Genomic DNA, 23,521 nt, shown 5'->3' with positions numbered 1-23,521 from the left:
AAAAAAGAAAGAAAACAATGGAAGCCTTATGGAGTGGCCACCATTTCAACCTGACGTTGAAACAGCGGCCAGGGAGACAGGGCTGCCGGGATTCAGGTCGGGCGGGCGTAGCGCACAGCATGGGAGGCGGGAGAGTTCGGACGTGCTCCTGAAGTCGGCAAGACACTTAAGCATGGGCATAAAAAGTCCCATTAAAAAGTTAGCACACTGGTTTAAAAACAAGGATACATAGTTAACGTATCCTAAACTATGTAGAGTGTTAACAGTGAATAAAGTAATTAATTGGCCAAAACTGGCTGAATTTGGAACATGAATGCTCAAAATAGGAGTTAAAATTTGTGAGTTAATTTTTTAAAAAAGATACCAGTAGCCCTGGCCAGGTGGCTCAGTTGGTTGAGTGTTGTCCTGTGCACCGAAAGGTTGGGGGTTCAATTCCCGGCCACAGAGTGTCCAGGCCACCAATCGATGTTTCTTTCTCACATCGATGTTTCTCTCTCTCTCTCTCTCCCCTCTCTCTCTAAAATCAGTAAAAAGACATTCTCAGTGTAGATTATTTTTAAAAAGACACAAGTATTTGTGGAGCAGAGCATGTGTGTTTTGGCAACAGTGTGAGGTGGAAGAGTCCTTATTTGGGCACAAACTAGGATGCTCTGTACAGACGAAGCTCTCTGGGCAGAAGAAAACCCCACTCACAGCCCTGCTGTTCATCCTCAACTTTGGTTTGGCCACAGCAAGCACAGCCCTCAGACACAGGGCACAGCCCTCAGACACCGGGCACAGCCCTCAGGTGCAGGGCACAGCCCTCAGATGCAGGGCACAGGGCATAGTCCTCAGACACAGGGCACAGCCCTCAGGCACAGGGCACAGCCCTCAGACACAGGGCACAGCCCTCAGGCGCAGGGCACAGCCCTCAGATGCAGGGCACAGGGCACAGCCCTCAGACACCAGGCACAGGGCACAGCCCTCAGACGCAGGGCACAGGGCACAGCCCTCAGGCGCAGGGCACAGGGCACAGGGCACAGCCCTCAGACGCAGGGCACAGGGCACAGGGCACAGCCCTCAGACACCAGGCACAGGGCACAGCCCTCAGACACCAGGCACAGGGCACAGCCCTCAGACGCGGGGCACAGGGCACAGCCCTCAGACACAGGGCACAGCCCTCAGACACCAGGCACAGGGCACAGCCCTCAGACACCAGGCACAGGGCACAGCCCTCAGGCGCAGGGCACAGGGCACAGCCCTCAGGCGCAGGGCACAGGGCACAGCCCTCAGACGCAGGGCACAGGGCACAGGGCACAGCCCTCAGACGCGGGGCACAGGGCACAGCCCTCAGACGCAGGGCGCTCTTCAAAGGCCTCTTCATGAGCCGCCCCGGAGGTCAAGTGCAGGCAGAGTCCGTGGGAGGGCAAAGCCTCGGCATCGCTCTGCAAAGGGCTGTTTGTCCTGCTTCCCCAAATGTCCTCAAGCCACGCTGTCTGCAAGCCGGGAGCCTAACGCGTTTTCTCTCCCCCCCACAGGCGCTGGCCTCCTCATGTCCCTGCACCGCAGGTACCCCGAGTACGACTGCGTCAAGAAGGGCGGCACCTGCAACTTCTCCCCATGCCCGCTGTTCACCTCCATGGTCGGCTTCTGCTACCAGGGGAAGGCCAAGTGCTGCCTCTGAGCCGCGGGCCGCGGGCAGAAGCCACCTGAACTAGTTGTAGGCCTTGTTTTACTAAAAGAAAACCTTTTTGTTTAAACACACCTCCTTTGGGCCAAAAAGAATCTGTGTCTCCTTTGGAAGAGGTTAGGAAAGCAGGGTGGTTAGAAGAGAGCCGGGCCAGGACGCAAAGCCTGGGAGCTCAGGACCGGGGCGGTGACAGGGCCAGAGTGACGTCACCTCCTCCTCCTGTTATTACCAAACCAGCATGAGAGCGACGCAGAGGGGCCTGGTGCAATCAAGAATATGTGATGCGGGGACAGATGACACCACTTCGGGCCCTCCTCGGGCCCAGCAAGGTCTCACCCCAAATCCCGTGCCCGCAGCTGCCTGGGCCTGGGACGGTGGGCTGGTCAAGCTTAGCATCCAAGGAGCTCTGGTGTGACTGCAAGATGACTCCCCTTCCATCCCGCTCTCTAACCTAACGCCTGGGTTCCTACATGACGATTTTTGATTCTGCCCCAATCGCGTAACCTGCTTACATGTCGCTCAAAGAACACCTGTCGTGACCATTCCTGCACCAATCAGCCCGCAGACACCTGCTGGTGGAGAGACTGGTCACCTTCCCTTTCTTCCAATCAGTGTCCAACTGACGAAGCCCCACTGCCTCCTGATGGGCAATTTCACCCTCCCTGCGTCCATAGCTAGATCGTGGGCACATGACAGTCAACCGTTGTAAAATGTTTGCCCTCGCCCCCCGGGTCGACTGAGACACAGCACCCCTCTTTTGGGAGGAGAAGGCAGAGAGGAAATGCCCATTTGTGTTGTGCAAGTTAACCTGTACTCGGGCAGGCTCAGTGACATGTCTACAACCTGTGGTCTCCACGGCCACGCGTCCAGGCCTCTCTCTGCCCTGGGAAAGCTAAGAAATCCTATGTCTGGTGCCAGGTGGGTGCTGGCAGTGTTGGGGGACCACTTTGTACAGTGTGTGATTGGCTAACCACCATGCTATACACCTGAAACTAATACTAAATAATACTGAATATCAACTGTAATTGAGAAAAAAAATTATTAAAATAAAATAAAAACTTTTTAAATTAAAAAAAAAAACACCTAAGGTATGTTTACACCATGGAATAGTATGCAGTTGTAAAAAAGACGTATCTTTTACCCTATAAGATGCTATGGAGGGACCCAGAGAGTATTATGCTGAGTGAAATAAGCCAGTTAGAGAAAGGCAAGTCCCACATGATCCCTCTCCTATGTGGAATCTAATGAACAAAACAGACTGATGATCATATAGATCTAGAGACATGGAAACATGGGACAGACTGAGGCATCTCAGGGGAAGGCGGGTGGGGGATTAACCTAAGAAGTTATATGCATTTATGCATAGCCCATGGACACAGACAGTAGTGTGGTGAAGGCCGGGGGGGGGGTCAGTGAGGGGGGACATCTGCAGTACTTTTGACAATAATGATTTGCCGCGGACCAGCCGCTCAGTGGAGTAAGCTGACGACGCTGGAAGTGAAAGAAACAAAGAGAGAGAGACAGCAGGGGCTGGGGGGGCCTCCAAGTCCAGTGATTCTGGAGCAAGGCAGGCGACTTTATTTCTGCCATCAAGCACTTAGATACTATTCTACACAATAGCTAGGTTACACAAGTTAGTGATAAAGGTCAATGATCAAGATGGACCTTTATCTTCCAATAACTGACACACAGGTATGCATGGGAACTTCCTAGGGGGCACACGTTAGGACAGTAAAACAATTACCGATTACAGGTTACAAGTTATTTCCCGCTTCTCCCCTACAGCTGCCTCCCTCAAGCCACCACCCCGGGGCAGGCACACAATCGCTTGGCATAGGGATGTGGCATTGCAGGCGCCACCATTCTTCGGGGCTATTCGACCGTCTAGCCGGCCTTTCTCACAGCACTCCTAGGCAGGTCTCTTTCAAGAACACCCATTGTGTGCCCTTGCCCCTACTCACAGCAGCCCTGGTCTCCCACAATGCTTTAAAAAAACAAAAGGCTAAGCAATCCCCCAACCACTCTGTCTTGGGAGGAAGCTTCAGATTTGCTACCAACCTCTAGATCTCAAGCTAAAAGCAGGTTCCCAGCCGAGTGTCTTGGTTTCCCAAGACCTGACTCCTGAGGCATAAAAACCCCCGTCCCCGTGTCTACCTCACGCCCTGGTTCACCGGGCTGTCTCGGGCGCACGAGGGCCTGCTCACCTGGCCTGCCGGGAGCTCTCCAAGCGACCAAAAGCCATTTTTATGAATCCCCAGCCCCCAAGATGTCACTGCCTCTCAGGAACACGATGATATGAGCACTGTCCCCAGAAACAGGCTCAGAAGCAGAAAGACTAGAGGACTCCTGCAGCCCTTCCCACCCTGGTGACAGCCGGCCCCAGAGCTCACGTTACTCCCAACCCGCAAGTCGTAAAAGGGACGGCAGCAGATGTGGCTGTTGTCTTCTCTCATGTCCCCCGGCCCCCTTGCCTTCTGCCCTCCACCCAGAGCTCAAGCCTGCAGCTTACGGAGCCCCCCAACCCAGCACTGCCCACCCCTGTCCCCCCAGGATGAGCCCTTGCAGTTTCTCTGTCCCCTTGGCAGGACCATCAGAGTGTCCTCCTTTCTCCCTGAGGGTGACCTCTGATTTCTTAACAACCCACTGTCCCCCCAGGGCCTTCCCGGGGCTGGGCTTGACTGGCCCCAGGCTGCTCAGGAGGCTGGCATGAGCCGCCCACATCTGGCTACCTTGGTCCCCAACATTAAATGACCAGCAAGGACCACTGCCATCTCTGCAGTGTGTCAGCAAAGCTTTCCCTTGGAAACCCCAATCCAGCGGGGGCCTAAACCTTCCCCTTGCTCCTGTCTCCTGCCTACTCACCCCTCGCGTCTCCCCCATGCGGCCCACCCCCAGAACCTAGGAGCGTGATGAACCTTGTCACCTGAGCCTCTCCTCTGGCTCCTCTGCGGTGACACCTGACTGACCATCTCAGGAAGGAACCCAGAACGCTGGGCCATAGAGCAGCAGTGTGGTGACAGGTGAGCCGGGACTTAGGAGACGCCCCCGGCCTGGCTGGCTGGCGGGCTGTCCGGGGCCGCAGCACCGGGAAGGCTGGCTCACCTGCTGGCCAGCCTGACTCCTGTGCACACTGCGCTGCCTCGCTGGGTCCCCAGGGCCTCCCACCTGAATGTGGGTCTGGTCCTTCAAGAAGGCCGAGGTCCCACCTCCGTCAGCCCTGACTCCTGGCCCTCCTGGGGGAGCGGGGAGGGGGGGGCAGGCTGCCTAATTAAACTATTGCAAAGCTCCACTAGGATGGAGGGGACAGTGGAAACATGACCTGCCCCGTGGCTGCCCAGGCTCATAGGGGTCAGGTGCCGGCTGGTTCCTGCACAGGTGAGAGCTGATGACACTTACAAAATGGGACCTCGTGGACCCCAGATAAAGTAATTTGGTCAAATGTAAGTTGGAATCAAGACTTAAAACTTACTATATGAAATGTAATGGATAAGGGGGTGACTGTGCCCACGGCCTCTCCATTTGCCGACCCGATCTTGCTTGGTCTTAAGTCTGGAGAAAGTAAAGGCCCTTCGCGGTGGATTACCACAACCCCAAGGCTGTGATTCCGTCCATCGGGGCCCCGGGGCCCAGTAACCGATATTACTAAAGTTACTAATGCTGGCCCTGGCTCTGTGCTCAGTGGTTAGAGCACTGGCCCGAGCACCGAAGGGTCCTGGGTTTGATTCCCAGTCAAGGGCACATACCTGGGTTGCAAGTTCCATCCTGGGCCCCAGCTGAGACTCTTGCGGAAGGCAACCAATCGATGTGCCTCTCTCACACCAGTGTCCCTCTGTCTCTCTCGCTCTCTCTCGCCTTCCACCCCTCCTTTCCACTCTCTCTAAAAAAAAAAAAAAAAAAATCAATGGTAAAATAAAAATATCCTCCTGTGAGGATTAACAAAAATTCCCTCGGGGAAAAGCTCAGTGGAGAATCGATCCTAGAGGGCTGGGGCTGACACCCGCCGAGCCCACGACCAAGCCTGTCCTTGCTAAAGGTGGGTCTCCTGTGTGGCGTACAGGAGGGACCAGCACCACCTGTGCAATGTTCTGGCCAAGAGCAGCTGAACCTGAAACTAACTGAGTCTTTAGACCTAACACTTGACAGGAAATACAGAAGTTAGAGAAACAAGTAAAACAACAGCTCAGGGAAGCACCCGTCAAACCCAGAACGTGAGACACCCTGCCAGACAGGTGACGCAGTTCCCGGGGGCCCAGCAGTGGGAGAAACGGGAGGGAGAAGAGGCCGAGCGGCCCCTGCGGCCTCGTTTGGACCCGGGTTGGACAGATGGACTGCAGACGGGGACTTGAGACAGTCAGATGGGGTCAAACCTGGATGGGAAGCAGTGAACGCTGCGAGTTAGATTAGGTGTGGCCAGGACAGGGCAGATGTTGGAGGAGAAACAGCCACATCAGTTCAAGCCGCACGCTGAAGTACTGACACCAAAAATGCCCAGTTGTCACGTCGGCTAAACTGACCGGTAACTGGGAACCGCCCCAGTGAGACACGCCTCGCCCCCTACACGCAGGCTCTCTCCTGACCCCTGAGGTCTGGCTTGTTTTAACCTCTGCAGACTGTGGCCTCCTGGCCCCCGACCCGGGGTGCAGACCTCAGTCGTTCGTTAGTCACACATCACCTTCCTTCCGGGCACATGCACCCCGAGCTTCCCCCTCTGAGCCACGCAGGGACCCCGTTCATTGGTGTGTTTCCCCTAATGACAAGAAAACGGGCTCAGGAAGTGCAAATCCGCCAGAAACCAAAGGAGCCCCTCCCCCAGCCTGGCAGTGTCCCAGTGCCCATTCCTGCCCCCCGCCGTGGGCATGGGCGGGACAGAGGGCCCTGCCCAGTCCCTGGCCTGCACCAGAGTTCCCGTTTGGGGCTTAGTCACTGGCCCAGCAACTCCACTCTGTGCAAACCACGTCCAGTGTGGTAGAGCCTTCCTGTCACCCAGGCATCCAAAACCCGTCTGAGGACAGCAGTGACCTGGGGGGCGGAGGGGCCATGTCACCACATTCAGCCCTGAGGACCATTCCTGCCTCTGCCTTCGCCACACAGGCGGTGGGCTTGTCCTCTGTGCTCACATTCCGTTTCATCTCCTTTGCATTGAGCCCCCGAGTCCATCTCCATTTGGATCTGCTCTCTCCAGCCACAGGGACGTCTGCTCCCAGCATCCAGGGCCGGCCACCAAAGCAGGCCATGTGGAGGTCCAGGTGGCGGAGGGACCACTCTCTGATCTTTAGGTCACACAGACCTGGGTCTCTGGACCAGCGCCTCACCTTCCCTGAACCCCGGGGTTGAGGTGGGGACTCGGGGAGATACCGTGTGAATAGCACTGACCGAGTCTGGTCCTGACATGCACAGCAGCAGGGACTTGGGGTGGCAGCCCCCTTCCTGTTCCTGGACTCGCTCTTGGAAGCGGGCGTGGGAAGGAGAACGGTGCGTTACCCCGTCCGGCTGGTCAGTGATCTGGAGCCTGGTGGCCCATCTGCTCGTGGCTCCTCCAGCGCCTGGTCCACCCATGGCCCCAACAAGCTGGTTTTTCTGCTCCTGTGGGTTGAAGAGCCTCCATCCGTGACCCAAGTGTGACTCAGGCTGAATCAGAACCCAGGTCCCAGGGAGGAGCTACCTGCCTGCAATCAGACTCAAGATCGTAGAACCAGGAAAAATGATCGCCAATGAACCTGAGAAAGGAAACCACCGGCTGGGAGCCCCAGCCCCAGCCCCAGCCCCAGCCCCAGCCCCAGCCCCAGCCCCAGCCCCAGCCCCAGCCTGCCTCCTGGGACGGCTCCTGGAAACTCTCGGGCTCTTGCGTTTCCTCCCTGAGAACCATGGCGATCATGCTGGGGGCACCAGCTGCAGAATCTGAAGGGAAAGAGCAATTGCGTATGAAGCAATGTGGGCTGATATATTAAAAACTACATGTAATTCATTGATTACAACTTTTCAACATGTGAGGGAAAGTAATGAATCATTTTGAGGGGAAAAGAAGGGACAAGAGAGGAAGGGGGGGGAGAGAGGGCATGGATTTTAGAACCCAGCCTCGTCATTTCCACAGGATTATTTTTTTATGAGCAACGTAATGACTGAGCATTAACCACAACAAAGTGAAATCATAGAGGACTTTAAAAGTCCCCGAAGCTACAGGGTCACACACATCCTGTAAGCGCATCACTGGGAGCAGCTCTGACCCGTGACCGCCCTGACTCCCGGGTGCCAGGCCCTTGGCCCGCCCAGGTCCTGCAGGGTCCACACTTCAAACGAGCAGGAACAGGGCCACACACGGCAGCGCTAACGGTCTCTGCTTTCATTCGAAATGACAACTTTTAAAGTTAAGCTCTTGAAATATTTGAATTTGTACCTGTTCTGCAACATTAAATCATTCCTGTGTTTCGATGTGAATCTCTTTAAATCGTTTCCCTTTGTCTATGCCTGCCAGTGACTAGCTCTGTTCCCGCCCGGCCGAGAGGCAGAAGGTAAGGACCCTGCGAGGAACCTGAGCTGCTCCTGGACCACCGTGGTGGCTGCGCACCTGCAGCTGAAGGGACTCGTCCCCCGTGTGGCCCATCAGACCTTCCCGTGCGACAGGGACAGCGAACAGCCAGCCCCCTTTGCGATGCATTTTACATGATACTTTTAAAGGAGGAAGCCCTAGGTCTCAAGCTCCATCACCACCTGACGCTGTGATCTCCAGTGAGCACCTGCCAGTCACTAGTTAACACAGGAGACAGCAGGGTCCGGCCTTTACAAAGGTCAGCGTGAGGGTCAGCCCACGGGTCCCTGGGACGGGAGCTTTACCTTCTTTGGGCGCCACCTAGTGGTAAAAAACATAACATGAGCCCCACCTGCCCACAGAGCCTTCCTGCCTCTAGGATTTCATCAGAATCTCAAAGCCGAATCTCTGGCTTCCCAAAGCCAACTCTCAGAAGGCATGTTTCCTAGTGACCTATTGTCCTGCAACTTTAAATTGTGTCTCAAACAATTCAACAGACCCCATTCACCACCAGAGCAAAGGAAGACAGGAGTAGGACCAGAGGATGGTGACAGGCAGGCTCCAGGACTGGGGGGATGGTGACAGGCAGGCACCAGGACTCTGGGGATGGTCACACGCAGGCACCAGGACTGTGGGGATGGTGACAGGCAGGCACCAGGACTGTGGGGATGGTGACAGGTAGGCGCCAGGCCTGGGGACTTGGGGCAGGTAGGCACCAGGACTGATGATGGTGACAAGTAGGCGCCAGGACAAGGGGGATGGAGTGTTAGGTCAGGAACAGAAGTAGGAGTAAAGAGACAAGTAAAACCTGCAAAAATGGAGGTCAGGAGCTTCATCTAAGAGCCACCTACCATATCAACATACACAACTGGGCATCTGAAGAGTCCTGATGGAAATATAAACCAGACTTTGGGGGAACTGTAGCCCCAAAACTAACATGATGAAGGCGGGGTGCAACTAGAACTGTTGAAAAATTCCTCTATTCGGCAGATGGGTAACCTGAGGAATCCGTATTCAGCAGGTTCATCATCCGGTACACGGCGCAGTGAGTCCGTTGGTGTCCGGGGATCGGCTGCCCTCCTTCCTACCGGCAGAGACAGGCCAGCCCGCCAGCAGCCGCACGAACCTATCCAATGAGTTCACTTTGTGGGATTTCCTAGCACCAGGGGAGTATACACCGAATGCAAACTCAGAAACCAAAGTCACTGATCGGTGTTGGGTTTTAGGGTGGACAGCTTCTGAGTAAGAAACAGACTAACTGTCCCTTATGTGGCGCCCTACGTGGCTGGGTAGGGGTTAGTCCGCACCTTGACTACCTCTCACCCGAGAGCTTTCTGGATCCACCCCCTAGAGCCAGTGGTAAGCTCCCTCCTTTGGGCTTGCCTGTCCCAGTACCCGCAGCAGACCCAGGCAAGGGGGTCCTGCCAGGGGCCCGCTATAGGGGGTCTCCTCTCTGGCCAGACCCAGCCCCTTCTCCCCTTTAGGTCACTCTCTGAGTTCCTGTGACCCCAGACCTTCTTGGCCGCGCCTTCTTCCAGGGTCTGACCCTGAGAGGAGAGCTCCTGTTCCTGCTTGGGAGGGAGCCCAGGAGATGCTTAGGTGATGGAGGGTCATGAGTGAGGGAAGGCAAGGACTTGCTCGGAAGTGCTGTCCCATTCTGGTGAGGGGCCCAGGGGTCCTCCGCGGCGTCACCTGGCCTCCCAGGTTGACGTGAAAGTGTGTTTGTCCCTGGAGGAGCTAAGATAGTTTTCCAGCAGAGTGGTGGTTAACCCCTCCCTACTAGTCACTTGCAGGGGAGCCTCTGTTTGTGCTCTTCCCAGAGCCCAGGGGCATTTGTGGCTGCACAGAGGTGCCCGCCGAAAGTGACACCTTTCGGGACCAGGGCAGGATGGGGCTCCCTGCCCACATCCTCGCTGGGCTGGGCGCAGTCTCCGAAATTCCTGGGCATTCCCGGAGGCCCGACTTCCCCGTGCTTTCTGGCCAGGAGCCCGAGCACCCAGCGGGGCCGCCCTGCGCCCCTGCGGGCGACTCCGGAGAAACCAGAGCAGGACCCGCTCTCCAACCGTCTAGGCTGATGCGCCCCAGCAACGGGGTCTCCGCTGGGAAACCTCCCGGACCTCGGCGCCCCGCAGGGGAAGGGGGCAGGGAGGGAGGGGAGGGGAGGGGAGGGGAGGGGAGGGGAGGGGAGGGGAGGGGAGGGGAGGGGAGGGGAGGGACGGGACTGGGGGGTAAAGGAGGGGGCGCAGCGGCTAGGCTTGGTCGCCCAGGACGCTGGCGGGGCTCCGGGGCCCTCTCCACCCTGCTGCGGGCAGCCCATCAGAGCGCGGGTAAGTGCCCGGCAGCCCCAGACCCGTCGCCTGTAGAGCTCACCCCTCCAACACCCCAACTCCTCCACGCCGCACCCCTGCGCCCAGCACTGCGCGCAGTGCACCCACCCACCTGCTGAGCATCCTGCCCAGTCCTGCTGGAACCCCGCGGATGCACGATCCCCCCGCGGATGGGGGATTCCCTCCCCTCACGTGCATGATCTCCCAGCATGGGACCCACCACCTTGGAAGCAGCATTCCCCTCGTGACGCATGGTCCCCCGTGGGTGCCTGATTCTCCCCACCCGTGACGCATGATCCCCCCGTGGGTGCCTGATTCTCCCCACCCGTGACGCATGATCCCCGTGGGTGCCTGGTTCGCCCCACCCGTGACGCATGGTCCCCCGTGGGTGCCTGATTCTCCCCACCTGTGACGCAGGAGACGCATTCTCCCGGCGAATGCACGGCCCCCGGTCAAATGCGCGGTCCTCCAGTGGATGCACCCCCCTTCCCCCCCCCCCCACGCTGGCGGCTGCAGGGTCCTCCCGCGAACCCCGGCACACGGATCCCGCTGCTGCCTCCAGAAAGGCCTCCAGGACTCAGCAAAATGCTGCGGCGTCCGCATGGGCTGAAGAGGCGGGGCGCCCTGCTGCCCCCTGCCCGGCGGGTCCCGGGCCTCAGGGATTAGAACCGGGCCCGACGCGCCGCTGGGGACGCCCCGCCCCGTGGGGAGCCCCGTCCCGCCGGCCGAGGGGTGCGGGGGCAGCGCCCCTAGCGCCTTTCCCGTTTGCACCGTGGCTCCGGGGGTGTCTCCGCCGCGCGCCTCCTCGGGGGTCCCCAGCGCGGCGGAGGGGGGCTGGGCCGAGGCCCGCGCCCCGCGGCCCCCAGGGCAACGTCCCAGCGGCGGACTCTGCGGGTGACCCCGGGAGCAGGTGCTGCCTCGGGCTGGTGGGCGCCCCCCCCCCCGACCCTCCGCCCCCAGGGCGCCCCCGCCGCGCTGCCTCAAAGGTGCCCCAGGAGGAGCCCGCGCGAGACCCGCTCCAAAGGCCCCGCATCCAGCGCCCCCACGAGCGGGGCAGAAGCGGGCAGGACCCCCTGGTCCCAGCACCCACCAGGCCCGGAGACGACCCCTCCGGGAGCGGCTGGGCCTCGGCGTCCCTCCTCCAAGGCCTCGTGCTGGGCCCCGCTCGCCCTGCGGGGCAGGAAGCAGAGGGCGGTGGGAGGGGCGAGCCTGGGGCGCAGGGCACTGCCCAGCCCAGCCCTCCAGACCTGCGGGTCCTGCCCCTACCCAGGGCCCTGCTGCTTCTGCCCGGTTTGCAGCTCTATGTGCCCCTTTTAAACCCTAAACCAAGGGTTAGAAAACCCCAGCAGCAGTCATAGGAACCGAGGGCTGTGAATTCCGGAGCCTGCGGGTGCCCGGCACACACAAGCACCCACCCCACTGTCCCTGACTGGGGAGCGCAGATCCTGGCCGGGATTTGTCTCTGCCCTGCCCACCGCCTTTAACACGAAGTAGGCACAGCAGTCCTTCTTGGCATAGTCTGAGCACATACCAGGTGCCCGGTGTTTTTTGTATATGTGCCCTCTGCCATCCAGCAGCCCCTTTATATATATGTCCCCGATGTCTGATCCTTTGGGTGCCCTGGGGAACCCTGGTGCTTTCATTCAACATCACGCCCGACTCACCTGCCAGCTGGCTCTGCAGGCTCCCTGTTTGGGCCTACCAGAGCCCTGGTGGGGGCAGTGCTGGCTGGTTCCCCGGGGCTCACCCGTCGGTTCACTCTCCCTCTGCCTTCCCCACGTCCCCAGGCCTCTGCACTGTGGTTACTACTTCACCACGGGAGGTGTGGTCGGATCAGAGAGGAGGGTTAGGAGCCCTGGTTTCAGTGTCTTTGCCCCACACCCTCCCCGTCTCCCCACCTGGACCCTGACCTATGCCCCTCTCCAGGTGCCCACTGGCTGGTGATGACATTCTGGCTGGTGGCCCAGCAGAGTGACATCCTCGGCAGCACCTGCCACTGGAGGCTGTTCAACCTGCTCGGGGGGGAGGGGGGGGTGCACATCCTCTGCTACCTCAGCTTCTGGGACAGCCCGTCCAGAAATAGGATGGCCACGTCTACATGGCAAGTGGTGAAGACGGGTTTCCTTTATTTTTTAAAATTTATCTTTATTGTTGAAAGTATTACAGACGTCCCCTTTTTCCCCATTGATCCCTCCACCCTGCATCCACCCCACCCCCAGGCCTTCCCCATACCAATGTCTGTGTCCATAGGATGGGTTTTTTAATCCTTTCTTCTACTGTGTATGCAGAGTGCCTGCATGTGTGAGCATGTGCGCATGTGTGTGCACCTGTGCATGCACATCTATTTAAGAAGGGATCGCCCCATTTTAGGAAAAAATTCTAAAAGGAGTTATTGTCTTGAACAGAGATGCTGGCCCTGAGAATAGTAACCCGACGCCCTGCTATTCCCACGTAGTGACCGTGGCAAGAACGAGGGGGTGTTTGGCCATGTGTTTCAGCCCCTCTCTACGTCAGGCCGTCTGATAAGTGTAATCACAATTCTACTATGTTATGTATTATATATATGAGTTCCAGCCGTGGTCCTAGATCATGTGAAGGATCCGAAGGTGATATAATGCCTGCCTTCAGGTGGCTTCTCATCTGGGGAAGGGGCCTCACAGAAGTGAAGTGACATGTCCACGGTCACAGGGCTGGCGGGTGACACTGCCCAGGCTGGGCCCAGGTCCCCTGCCCTGTCACATGGTCCTTTCCTGGACTCTCTGTCCCCTAACAGGCAATTCCCTGGTGGAGAGACATGAGCCTTGACCCCAACAGAAAGTTATGTGTTTTGGGTAAATTGTGTTGTGTTGGCAAAGAAAGAGTTAAGGCCTGTTAGGGGTGAGGGGAATCCAAAAGCAGAAAGACCAGAGAATACACTTTCTAAGGAGGCTGGGCCCGGTGGGGCTGTGTTTTTTAATGGCTAATAAAAATTTCCATTATCTGCTTAGTGGAGAGCATGGCCCCAGGTCAAAGCCACCAGAGCCCAGGGCCTGCATGGGCGAGCATGTGTGAGCATGTGTGCATGTGTACACACGTGTGCACGGGGGGAGTGGGCATTCTTGGGATTATTAAACGGCTCCTAATAACGTTTTTAATTCCCTCGTTATTTAAGTCTTCTCGAGTTAAAATTATGCCCATGACCGACCATGCAAAGCTTTCAAAGACCTTTAGCACAACAGTATTCCAGTTTAGTGTTTTAAATATCTTGTACATGGTATTTCAATATATCACCTTTGAAGTATGTCTAGTTTAATTATTTTAAGAAATAATATTTTTGAAAATTGGAAAGCCAAGTTAAAAAGCCGCCTAGTGGGAGGGACAAAGCCTTCTGCAGGTGCTGCCCCAAGAGGCCACTCAGGAGGCTCAAGGTTCAGCCAAAAGCGCCACTCCCCCCGCTGCCCCCTGGTGGCCGCAGACCAAATTTACCTTTAAAGAGGCAAATGCGTGAAAAAGAATTTCTAAAGTTTGTTCTGAAAGTTTGTGACTCTAGCCTACTGGAACTGACGGGCACTATGAGCTCCGCAGATGCTTTTAGTGACTGTGTTATAAAACTAATACCTGCATCCAGTCAACTCGAGCATGTGACATACATAAAGTAGGAGAGAGGGTCTCCTCTCCTAGCCTCCCTGACTCACCAGCGGAGCCGTGGCCTGCAGACCCCTCCTTACACTCCCTGGGGGCCATGACTCCAAGTTCCGTGAGCTGCACTGAAGACAGGGACAACCCCCTCTGCAGAGACGCTCTCAGCTCCTGACCCTGTTCCCAGGAGGGCTCGGTCACCCGGGGAGCCCCGAGGGCACCGGGCCTCCCACACTGAAGGAAGCCCCTGCAGAACTGTGGGACGGGCACCCAGGCCCCGTGCTCCTGACCGGGGGCGACGCTCCCTTTGTCCCCTAGATTATGCTCCTTGAGAACAGCGTCCACTGACTTCCTCCAGGGGGCGTCATGGACCAGCCTGTGGACAACGGCAGCCGCCTTGTCGGGATTTCTCATGAGTAAGACCAGTGGGCCTTCTCATCTCTCTCCCCACCCAACAGCAAAGAGGGAGCTGGCTCAGAATGGCACAGAGGTGAAAGAGGAGGGGGGAGCGGAGGGAGGGGGAGGAAAGGATACAGAGAGATTGCCCAGGCGTGCCCAGGTGTGCCCAGGCGTGCCCGGCTGTGCTCATCACGTGGCTCATGGGTTGGGTGCTCCTGGCGTACCTGGAGCAGCCTTCCCCGGAGAGGGGGGCTGGGGGGTGCCACCTGGAAGCCTAACCACTCCTTTGGACTCCGTTTCTCGGAGGCACCCCTGAGTCCTATGAGCACAGCGGGGTGGCAGGGAAAACGCACCCCCCCCACTCCTCGCATTTGCCTGCTCCAATTCATAAACAGGTGCCCGACACCCCTCCTAAAACATGCCTCACGCACGGCTTCCCGCCACTTTCCTCAGGGAGATAGTTTCTTTCTCAGCGTGTTGACCAGGGCGTGGGAAGTGGAGCCGGCACCGGCTCAGCCGGATGGGGGGGCTCAGAGCCGCCCTGCGGCCCTTCCCCGCTCCTGGAGCTGCCTGAACCCCGACCCCCGTGGTCAGGAGGTCGACCTCGGTGGGGAGATGTGCGTGCACCATAGTCACCGGACCACAGGCTCTCCATCCACAGCTCTGCCTCTCGTCCTGAGCCCCCTCGACAAGCGTTAACTGAGTACCTACTACACACCAGCCGGCGCTGCAGCAAGAACCCCGAAGGACGCGCCCTCGAGGAAAGTCTGTCTTCACCGAATCTGTGTATTAGGGCTGCGTGACCAGGGCCTCAGTCCCCCTTCCTTGGCCTTGGGTGCCTCACTGTAAAAAGGTGACATCTCCCTCAGCGGCTCATGGTCCGGGCTCAGGACAATGTGAAGTGGTTTGCTCAGTGCCCGGGGCACAGCCAGCCCTGTCACGTTGGCACCAGGCCTCCATTCCCGTTTGAGGCTTGGCTACCTGCCCCCCTCGTCCCCTAACATAGTTCTCAGAGGGGGCGAGGGGATCTGGCTGGGCTCCCCCAGCCCCTCCTGGCCCCTCCAAAGCTCCCCCACCCGGTGCAATTTCAGATTTCATGCTGTTTATAACGAGGCCCTGAACCCGGGCACTTGGTCCAGTCCAACAGGAAACTGGAAATAACGTGGGAGGTTGCTGGAACTCCCTGTTAGAGACTCTATTGCCGTGGTCAACACTTCTGATCAAAATAAATCAACCCAACAACAATGTGATTAAGATGTTTATGCACAAAGGAAGTGTTGTTGCTGCCCATGGAAAGTCCTTGATCCGGGGGTTTTGGTGGCTGTGTGACCTCTGCCTGTTGTCAGGATTGTTCCTCCCCCCTCCCCCCAGCTCGGGGATCCATCACCCCTGTGTGGGTGGCTGAGTTCTGAGTATCTGATCCAGTTATTTGAAAATAAAACTAGCATTTCTGCCAAGCATTCCCATATACATGACACGCGCGCACTGCATGCCTGTGCACATACACACGTACGCGTCTCGAGCACTCAGTTGGAGCCACCCTCTAAAATGTAGGATTTAAACTTTGTTATTACATTTAAAAGAAAAATTTTAATCCTCACTGGAGGATATTTTTTTCATTGTTTTTCAGAGAAAATGGAAGGGAGAAAGAGGGAGAAACATACATCGACGTGAGAGGGACATATCGAGTGGTTGCCTCCCGTGTGGGCCCCGAGCCTGCAACCCTTAGGCCGGAATCGAACCCGGGACCTTCAGCCCACAGGCCAGCGCTCTAACCGCTGAGCCAGACCAGCCAGGGCTGTTATTACATTTTTAAGTTCAGAAACATTTGCAGCTTATGGAAGCTGGAGCCAACGTAAATTGCCCCCAGGTATCCAGTCCTGATGCCCCACAGCAGTCCTGTTCGGATCTCAGAACTCCGGGACCTGGGCTTTTGTGAGCCACGGGGAGGAAGGGACGCAGGACTTCGAAGGACACAACCTCGTGCTCTTTTCCCTTTTCCAGGCAGTGTCCCGCTGGTAGTTTACTGTGGCCTGTGCCACCCCAAGTCCACGGCCACCTGGCAGGGCCTCATGGGGAGGCCCTGTGGCATCGCAGGGGGTGACGGAGCAGAGAAGGAATCATCTCCCGGGCCTCCGCTCTAGCTGGGGACAGGCTGGAGAGCCCCGGCACATGCCCAGGGGACGGTCCTGAGCTAACAAGCCTGGGGAACCCCCCAGCCCGCAGTGGGGCCACCCAGAGGCTGGGCTGGAAAGCCAGGGGGTTGGGGGGATTCCTTCCTCAGTCACCACCACTGGCTGTTCGTGAAACTTGCCCTAAAAACCAGGAATGTGTCCAAGATCCACGCAGCTTTTGGGGAAGACCAACCCGGCTGCTTTTATTCCCCTACGTGGGGCTCGAGTCAAGATGACAACTGGCAGGGGAAGTCGTCGTTTTCCCAGCAAGGCCGAAACCCCTCACCTCAGAGAAAGGCCCTGAGGTTCAAGGTGACTCAAAAGCAGAGGCTGACATGCTGGAAACTTCAAGTTACGTCTCTTTCAACAGTGACAGTGATGACAGAGCTCCTGTCCAGAAGCCATCAGCCACCTGGCAGGAGGGCTGCCTGGAGGAAGGGGCGGGGGCCGTGTCTCAGGCCCGAGGAAGAGGCACACGTGGCAGCTGAGAGGAGGGGACGAGCCGTTTCTGCAGCATTGGCCTGGCGAGGCCTGGCCACCTCTTAGAAGCACCAACATGGGAGAAGGTCCAGAAAGGGAGCCCCTTGAGCAGGGCGCCATGTGTGGGCCCATAGGGGAACCCCCAACCCCCCAAGTCAGCCTCCGAGTTCCTTCTCGCCTGCACCCAGTCCTCTTCTGGCTAAGAGGAGAGGTGTTCACAGAGCCCCCTAGGGCCTGCCGGACACAGGCCTGGAGACCGGGACCCTGGGCAGCAGCCTCCTGGAGGCACCTAAAGGCCCTAAAATGCCTCCTTAGCTCATGCCTCCGGAAGGCCAGAGGGCAGTGTGACCCACGACACGTCTGGCCCGGCAGCGGTGTGCTTGGTTTTTGCTAGTACATCCTGCCAGGCCAGGCCGAAGTTTCCCATTCCTCCCGAGCCGTGCCCGAGTCCCTTCTCAGGCTGAATGCTAATTACACGGAGGTCTCTCATGCACCAAGCAAGGGTTTTACCTTAAATCCTTGTTGCTGTCTTAAAAACAGAAAGACACATATCACATGATCTCACTCATATGTGGAATCTAAGGAACAAAATAAACTGACAAAAAATAGGGCCAGAGGCATGGAAACGTGGAACAGACTGACGGCTGTCAGAGGGAAGGGGGGGGACTGGAAGAGATTAACCAGAGAATATACGTGCATAACCCAGGGACACAGACAATACTGTGGTCAAGGCCTGGGGGGGAGTGGGTGGAGGTGGGCAAAGGGGGGGAACGGGGGGGCATCTGTAATAGTGTCAACAATGGAAAAAAATTGAAAAAAAATAAAATGGATTTGATTCAATTTTCCATAGTATTTCAGGTGACTGGCTATCCTGGTGTCCCCAGCATTGGGAGGGTTACAGGGCTGTGAGACGTTAGGGCTAAAACCAGGGTCCCAGTGTTAACGTAGGAAATCATTCAAACCTGTGAAGAATTTTTGTGAGTTTATTTGAGCCAATTGCCGGGAAGCCAAAACCTCCACGGACTGGGAGAATGCTCCGGAGGGTGGCAGATTTGCACCTGGCTTCATAGATTACAGTCGAAGGGGGGGAGGTAAGTGGGTTACGTGAAATCCATGGGTGATAGATGGGGGGGGAGGCGGGAGAAAGCAAAGCAGGGAAACCTCTGGGACGGGATGAAAAGTCAATGATGGGCACACTGCTTTACACAGGTGGGTGCAGGATAGTTAACAGTCACCAGTTAACAAGTTACCAATCACAAGGAGAAGAAGCCTGGCCTCTGCCCTGGGGCACTGAGAGGGCCCAGAAAAGGGGGAAATGACTCCGTTTTGCAAAGGCCTGTTCATCAGGATTGTTATCTCAGATGCAAAAGACCAGCCCGAGGCTTAGTTTAGGTGAAAACCTTTGTGAAGGAAAAATACTGGCTTAGGGCGTGACTGCCCACCACAGACTGCTTGTAGTTAAAAAGTTTTCCTTTCCGACCGTCCTTTGTGGTTATTTTAGGTCTGAGCTTTTCAGCCTTAGCATGTGGCCCCGTTTTCCTCGACACCAGGCGGGACGGGGTGGCTGTCGCCCCCATACCTATTAGCGGCACTTCGCTTTCTCACTTTACGGAGCTGCGAAGCCAGGCAGCAGAGAGAATACTCCGCGGTTACGAACCTGGGGGACATTCCAGTCTCCAGAAATAGCTCCTACACCCCCCACCCCAACCCACCCGCCAGTCTTTCAAAAGTCGATGTGACTAATGTGCCCCTTGATCGTGGTGACCACCAAAGTCAACCCGCTGTCAGCTTGAGCCCCAGCAAGCGTGCTAGGAGGGCCCCCGCTCCGGAGGCCACGCTGTAATCCAGATTTAAGTGAACATCGCTGGGGAGGAATCTCCCATGGAAAAATACCACGGAAAAACCCATGACTGACCACACGGGAACATTCATTACAGCCAACTAATTGCCATGCGGCCCGTGGGGTTTCCATTATAAATGGGGTCTCAGGCTCAGTGGAACGGGATTCTTTCCAGATGGAGGTAACCGCGGACGGGCTGCCGGCCCGCAGCGGGATTTTCTGATGTGTTTACAGATTGGCAGGGCCTGGCCGGGCCTGGCGGGGCCGGGCCGGGCCGGGCGGGGCCGGGGAGGGGCCGGGCGGGGCGGGAGGGGAACGAACTGTACGGATCTGTGTTCTAAGCCTGTTCTTTAAGCTGCAGTTAGGAAAACACAAACACAACAACCAACCAGGATAACTGGGGACGTCTGGAAGACCCGAAAATTTTGCGTTTGAAGGCGACACTTTGTCTCTAACTTACTTTAAGAACTGACATGCATATGTGCATAACCCAGGGGCACAGACAAGAGCGAGTGAGGGCCTGGGGGGGTCGGAGGGGGTCAATGGAGGGAAAAAGAAGACATCTGTAATACTTTCAACAATAAAGACAAGTTAAAAAAAAAGCTTGGTGTGTTTGCCGGGAGAACGGAGGCTTGCTGGCTTCCCTTCCTACACCTGAAGCTCCGTCGGCCAGGAAGGAGTGAGCTCCGGCTTCTGGGGGGAGCTGTGTGCTGGGGAGGTGGAGGGACAGACGAGACCTGGCTTCTCTTCTCTGTCTCCAGCCGATCCCCTGATTTCACAGAATCCCCTCATCTGTCTGGGCCTGGGGTTCCTCTTGGGAAATCTGGGGTGCTCGCTGCGCTGGCCTGTGGCCAAGGAGGCAGGGGGTGCAAGCTGCTTCTCGGTTTTACTAAAACCTCTTACAGCCACTGTTCCGAGCCCCTAAGACCATTTGGGGGCATGTGGCCATGATCTTGTGACTTCCTAAGGCACAAGGGGCGAAACCCTCAACCCCACCCCACCCCAGTCCTGCAGGTGGGGACTGAGACCCCTCTCGGGCCTGGCAGGGCCGCCAGGAGATAAAATGGCCCTTAAGAAACGCCTCACAAACCAGGAATCCCAAAAACGTAGCCCCCGCCGTCCCCTCTTATCTCTAGAACATGTAGGAAGAGTGAAGGGACGGGGCTCGGTTCCGTGACTGAGAAAGAGCATGTTTTACTCAGACCCCCCTTTCCAGTCTCCGAGTCTTAAGAATTTGGAGGTCAATGTCCGTCCCCGCAGTCAGGCAGCGATGGGAGCAATCTGAGCAGCGGAGCTCCGTGGACCAAGGTCCAGGTCGAGCTGGGTAAGGTTGTGACAACTGTGAGGATTCGGAGTCCTTTGTTTTCAGTAACTGCCGGCTGAGAGCTGAATCCGGTTTAGTTTTGCCTTGGGTTTGAAATACATGACACTATGTGGCCCTGACCTGAAGTTACAAGAAGCGGGTTCTGCAGAGAGCCCCGCATGGCCCCGGCCTGTCAAGGCTCTGAGGGGCTGGGGGGCTGTTGGCGTCCACGACCATGACGAAGTGGCCCTGCTTCGCGGGCAGGCTTTGCTTTCCGAGTTAACGCTCTTGTAACCTCACGTAATCCCCGACTCTGGGCACAGCCTGGCCGCAGGTGTTTCCAGCTGCGCCCGGAGCTCCCCCGCCCGCGCAGCGCCCCGCGGGCCAGGAGGTGGCGCTCTTGCCCCTCCTCAGCGGCGCAGCCCCGGCCCCGCCGACCGCTCCATCTCTGACCCTTTTCAGCATAAGCTTGGGTGGCGGGTGTGCAGTGCCCGCTTTTGGTCATACCCGCGAACACCCGCGCGGACCGTACCACGGGACTCGCCAAAGGCCTGGCGGGGCAGGGCCTTCTGCATTTTCCCAGCAAACAGCCGAGCGCCCTCGCCGAAGTCAGGGCCGGAGGTTTATCCGGGTAGGCAGGCGTTCCAACGCGGTTGTCCACTTCCCATCAAGGGGCCACCGTGGGTCTGCGCTGTCAGAGGCAAGCGCCCTCACATTTGCAGTCGGGACTGGACGTTCCCCGGGCATCACCCACACTTTACGCAACCGGGTCAAACGGGCTGATTTTCATGATGGGGACCCATGAACCAGGCTCTCCTTGCTCTTGTCATTTTTTAAAAAATGTCATTTTCTGTGTATCATCCGGTGGGGGTGTTGTTAGTAGGGGAGGTTGGGGGGCCGGAGGAATATGGAATCTCTCTCTCCTTTCCCCTCAATTTTCCTGTGACCCCAAAACTGCTCTAAAAAAGTGAAGTCTATTTTTTAAAAAAAATGTTTTTAAATTATACTCTTCTCAGCTACAAACCAAAACCCATTCTTAACACTGAGACGTTTAATTGAGCACCTATAGGTGCCAGGCCCTGTACCAAGCGCTGGGAATGTAGCCCCAGGTCTGCCTATGAGAGCCGGCAGAAGACAGTCCCACCAGAGGTCGGCGGCCTCCCCGGAGTCTTGCTGTGCAGGCCAGACAGCCGGGGCCTGTGAACAGGGAGCACAATTGCTGACCCCTTGCAGGTGCTTCACGAATGTCACGGCTGGACCTGTGGGTTTGTGCCAACAGCGTCCTGGGTGAGCAGGGTAAAACCTCGGAAGGCTCCCAGGCTCACGGTTCCTTGGGAGGGCATCTGCCTCAGAGTCCGGTCTGGTGGTGAGTCAGCTTGTGCCCTGCCTGCCCTCCGGGGTCCGAGCCCTGCTCCGTCCCTTGCGAGGTGTGACCCGGGCAGCGCACTCACCCCTCCCTGTGAACTCCTCTCAGTGGCAGCCCGCACAGCAGGGTTGTGCAGGAATGGAGCGGGGTGGGGCCCACGGCATTGGGCACAGATTAAAGACAGGCCGCGAGTGAACATCACCTGTCCCGGTGGGAGGCGCGTGGGGAGAGGTGAGCGAGCCTGGCGCTCTTTCTCTTGGTGACCACATGTACCTACACACCTTTTCTCCGAGACTTTCGAAATCCCTCCAACCTCGCCATGCCCAGGGGGTAGCCCCATGCTGGGTCGAGGGTGTCAGCATCCGGAGGCCCCTCCAGACCTCCGTTTGGCAGACGCGAAACTCCTACCAGGGACCAGAGGGAGAGGCCCGGAGCCGCTCGCATACAACCTTCTTTAGGGAAAAAGAAAAAGCAGGTCCAGGCTCAGGCTTCTGACAGGCTTCTTGTTTTCCTTCTGAGTCGGGGCCGGCAGAAAGGACCAACGGCCTGCCCACACTCGCTGGGCCAGGATACAGTCACTGAGAAATTTTTAATAAATAAACCACAGCGTGAACCCAAGTGCCCCTGCGAGCCAGCCGGTTCTCATGGGGAGGGCTCAGGAGCTTTATGGAGCAACACTCTGTTCTCATGAGAATTTTATTAGAAATCAGAGATTCGAAGTGCATCAGGCAGGAAATTTATGAGGTTGCATGGGAACCATCCCTTCGCTGTGTCATTCCGGGTAAATTTACTTCTGCATAGTGTGTTGATTTACTTTGGAAGTTTCAGTCGTGAATATGAGGCTGAATTTCTCAGCAAATTCAAGCAGCTCGTTGAGTTTGTGGCTGTTCCACTTGATGGTTTTACCCTTCAAAGAAGGTGCACAGTTATCGAGAGTCTGTACAAGGCAGGCCCCGCGTCTCTGGGAAACACTCACACTGGTCGGAAACGTGTCCAAACAGGTCTCTCCCGGTGCCAAGGAGTAAACAGGGCCCCGTGAAAACATTTTTATAACCACATGCAAGTCTTTGTCTCCAACGTTTCCACTTAATCGTTTCTCCAAATAATCTTTTTTTAAATTGTGTTTTGCGGAGTACCCAGTTAAAATTTCACTCACCCAAAAAAACTTGTTTATCAACATGTAACCCAACTTGGAAAAGAGCCCGAACCCGGAATAGCTGTTTGTGCCGGCGGAGCGGACAGGAAGGGCTCTAAACAAGGGCCCGCCTGGGCCCCGGCCAGCGGCTCGTTAACGGTCCGCGTTAATGGCATGAGGAAGGACGCCAGGCCTGGGTGAGTGGCTCAGGAACCCACCTTCCACGGTGACCCCTTTGCTGAGATTTCGGCGTGACTCCCGGGTGAAGGCCCAAAGTTAGTAACTTCCCTTCCTCTGTGAATTTAATTCTTCGGTGGTGACTGTGTTTTTCCAGCCAAATACTTGGTGTGGGCGTTAGAGTTTATGGAACGGCCACCATGGGGAGAGGGGGTGTCAGTTTCTGTTCAATTTCCTTTTTCACTCCTTACTACCCATCGCCCCCAAATTCCCAGGCACCCATTTCAGAAAAAAAAAAAAAAAAAAATACTCATAATAAAGCAAAGCAAGAAGGCACCCTGGTGCCTGGGCTTGAAATTTCCTGGGACCTCAGAAGGAGCTCGGCTGCCCGGTCCTGGCTTGGCTCCTCTTTGGAGTCATGGGGGTGGGTCATTCCTCCAAGATGCAATGGAATCATCGGTCATCAATAACTGTCACCATCAGCTAATCTTCTCTGCCTACGTCCCG

General features: G+C 56.8%; 2 protein-coding genes across 3 annotated transcripts in view; one reads left to right on the top strand and one right to left on the bottom strand.

Annotated features, from left to right (window-relative positions):
- AGPAT5 (1-acylglycerol-3-phosphate O-acyltransferase 5) overlaps positions 1 to 23,521 on the bottom strand; it is a 77,584-nt gene that overhangs the window by 1,551 nt on the left and 52,512 nt on the right. The window lies entirely within an intron of this gene.
- Positions 7,534 to 17,201, top strand: XKR5 (XK related 5; the record flags this gene model as incomplete). The annotated part of the gene is given in 7 exon segments (XM_081128196.1): positions 7,534 to 7,600; positions 12,449 to 12,640; positions 14,479 to 14,556; positions 16,684 to 16,746; positions 16,749 to 16,805; positions 16,808 to 16,981; positions 16,984 to 17,201. Coding segments are annotated over 7 exon segments (849 nt in total).

This window comes from Miniopterus schreibersii (genome assembly GCF_964146895.1).
Source record: "Miniopterus schreibersii genome assembly, chromosome: 2".
In the NCBI taxonomy this organism is placed as follows: domain Eukaryota; kingdom Metazoa; phylum Chordata; class Mammalia; order Chiroptera; family Miniopteridae; genus Miniopterus; species Miniopterus schreibersii.
Note: the sequence above shows the minus strand (reverse complement) of the source record. Positions and strands in the feature narration are given on the sequence as shown.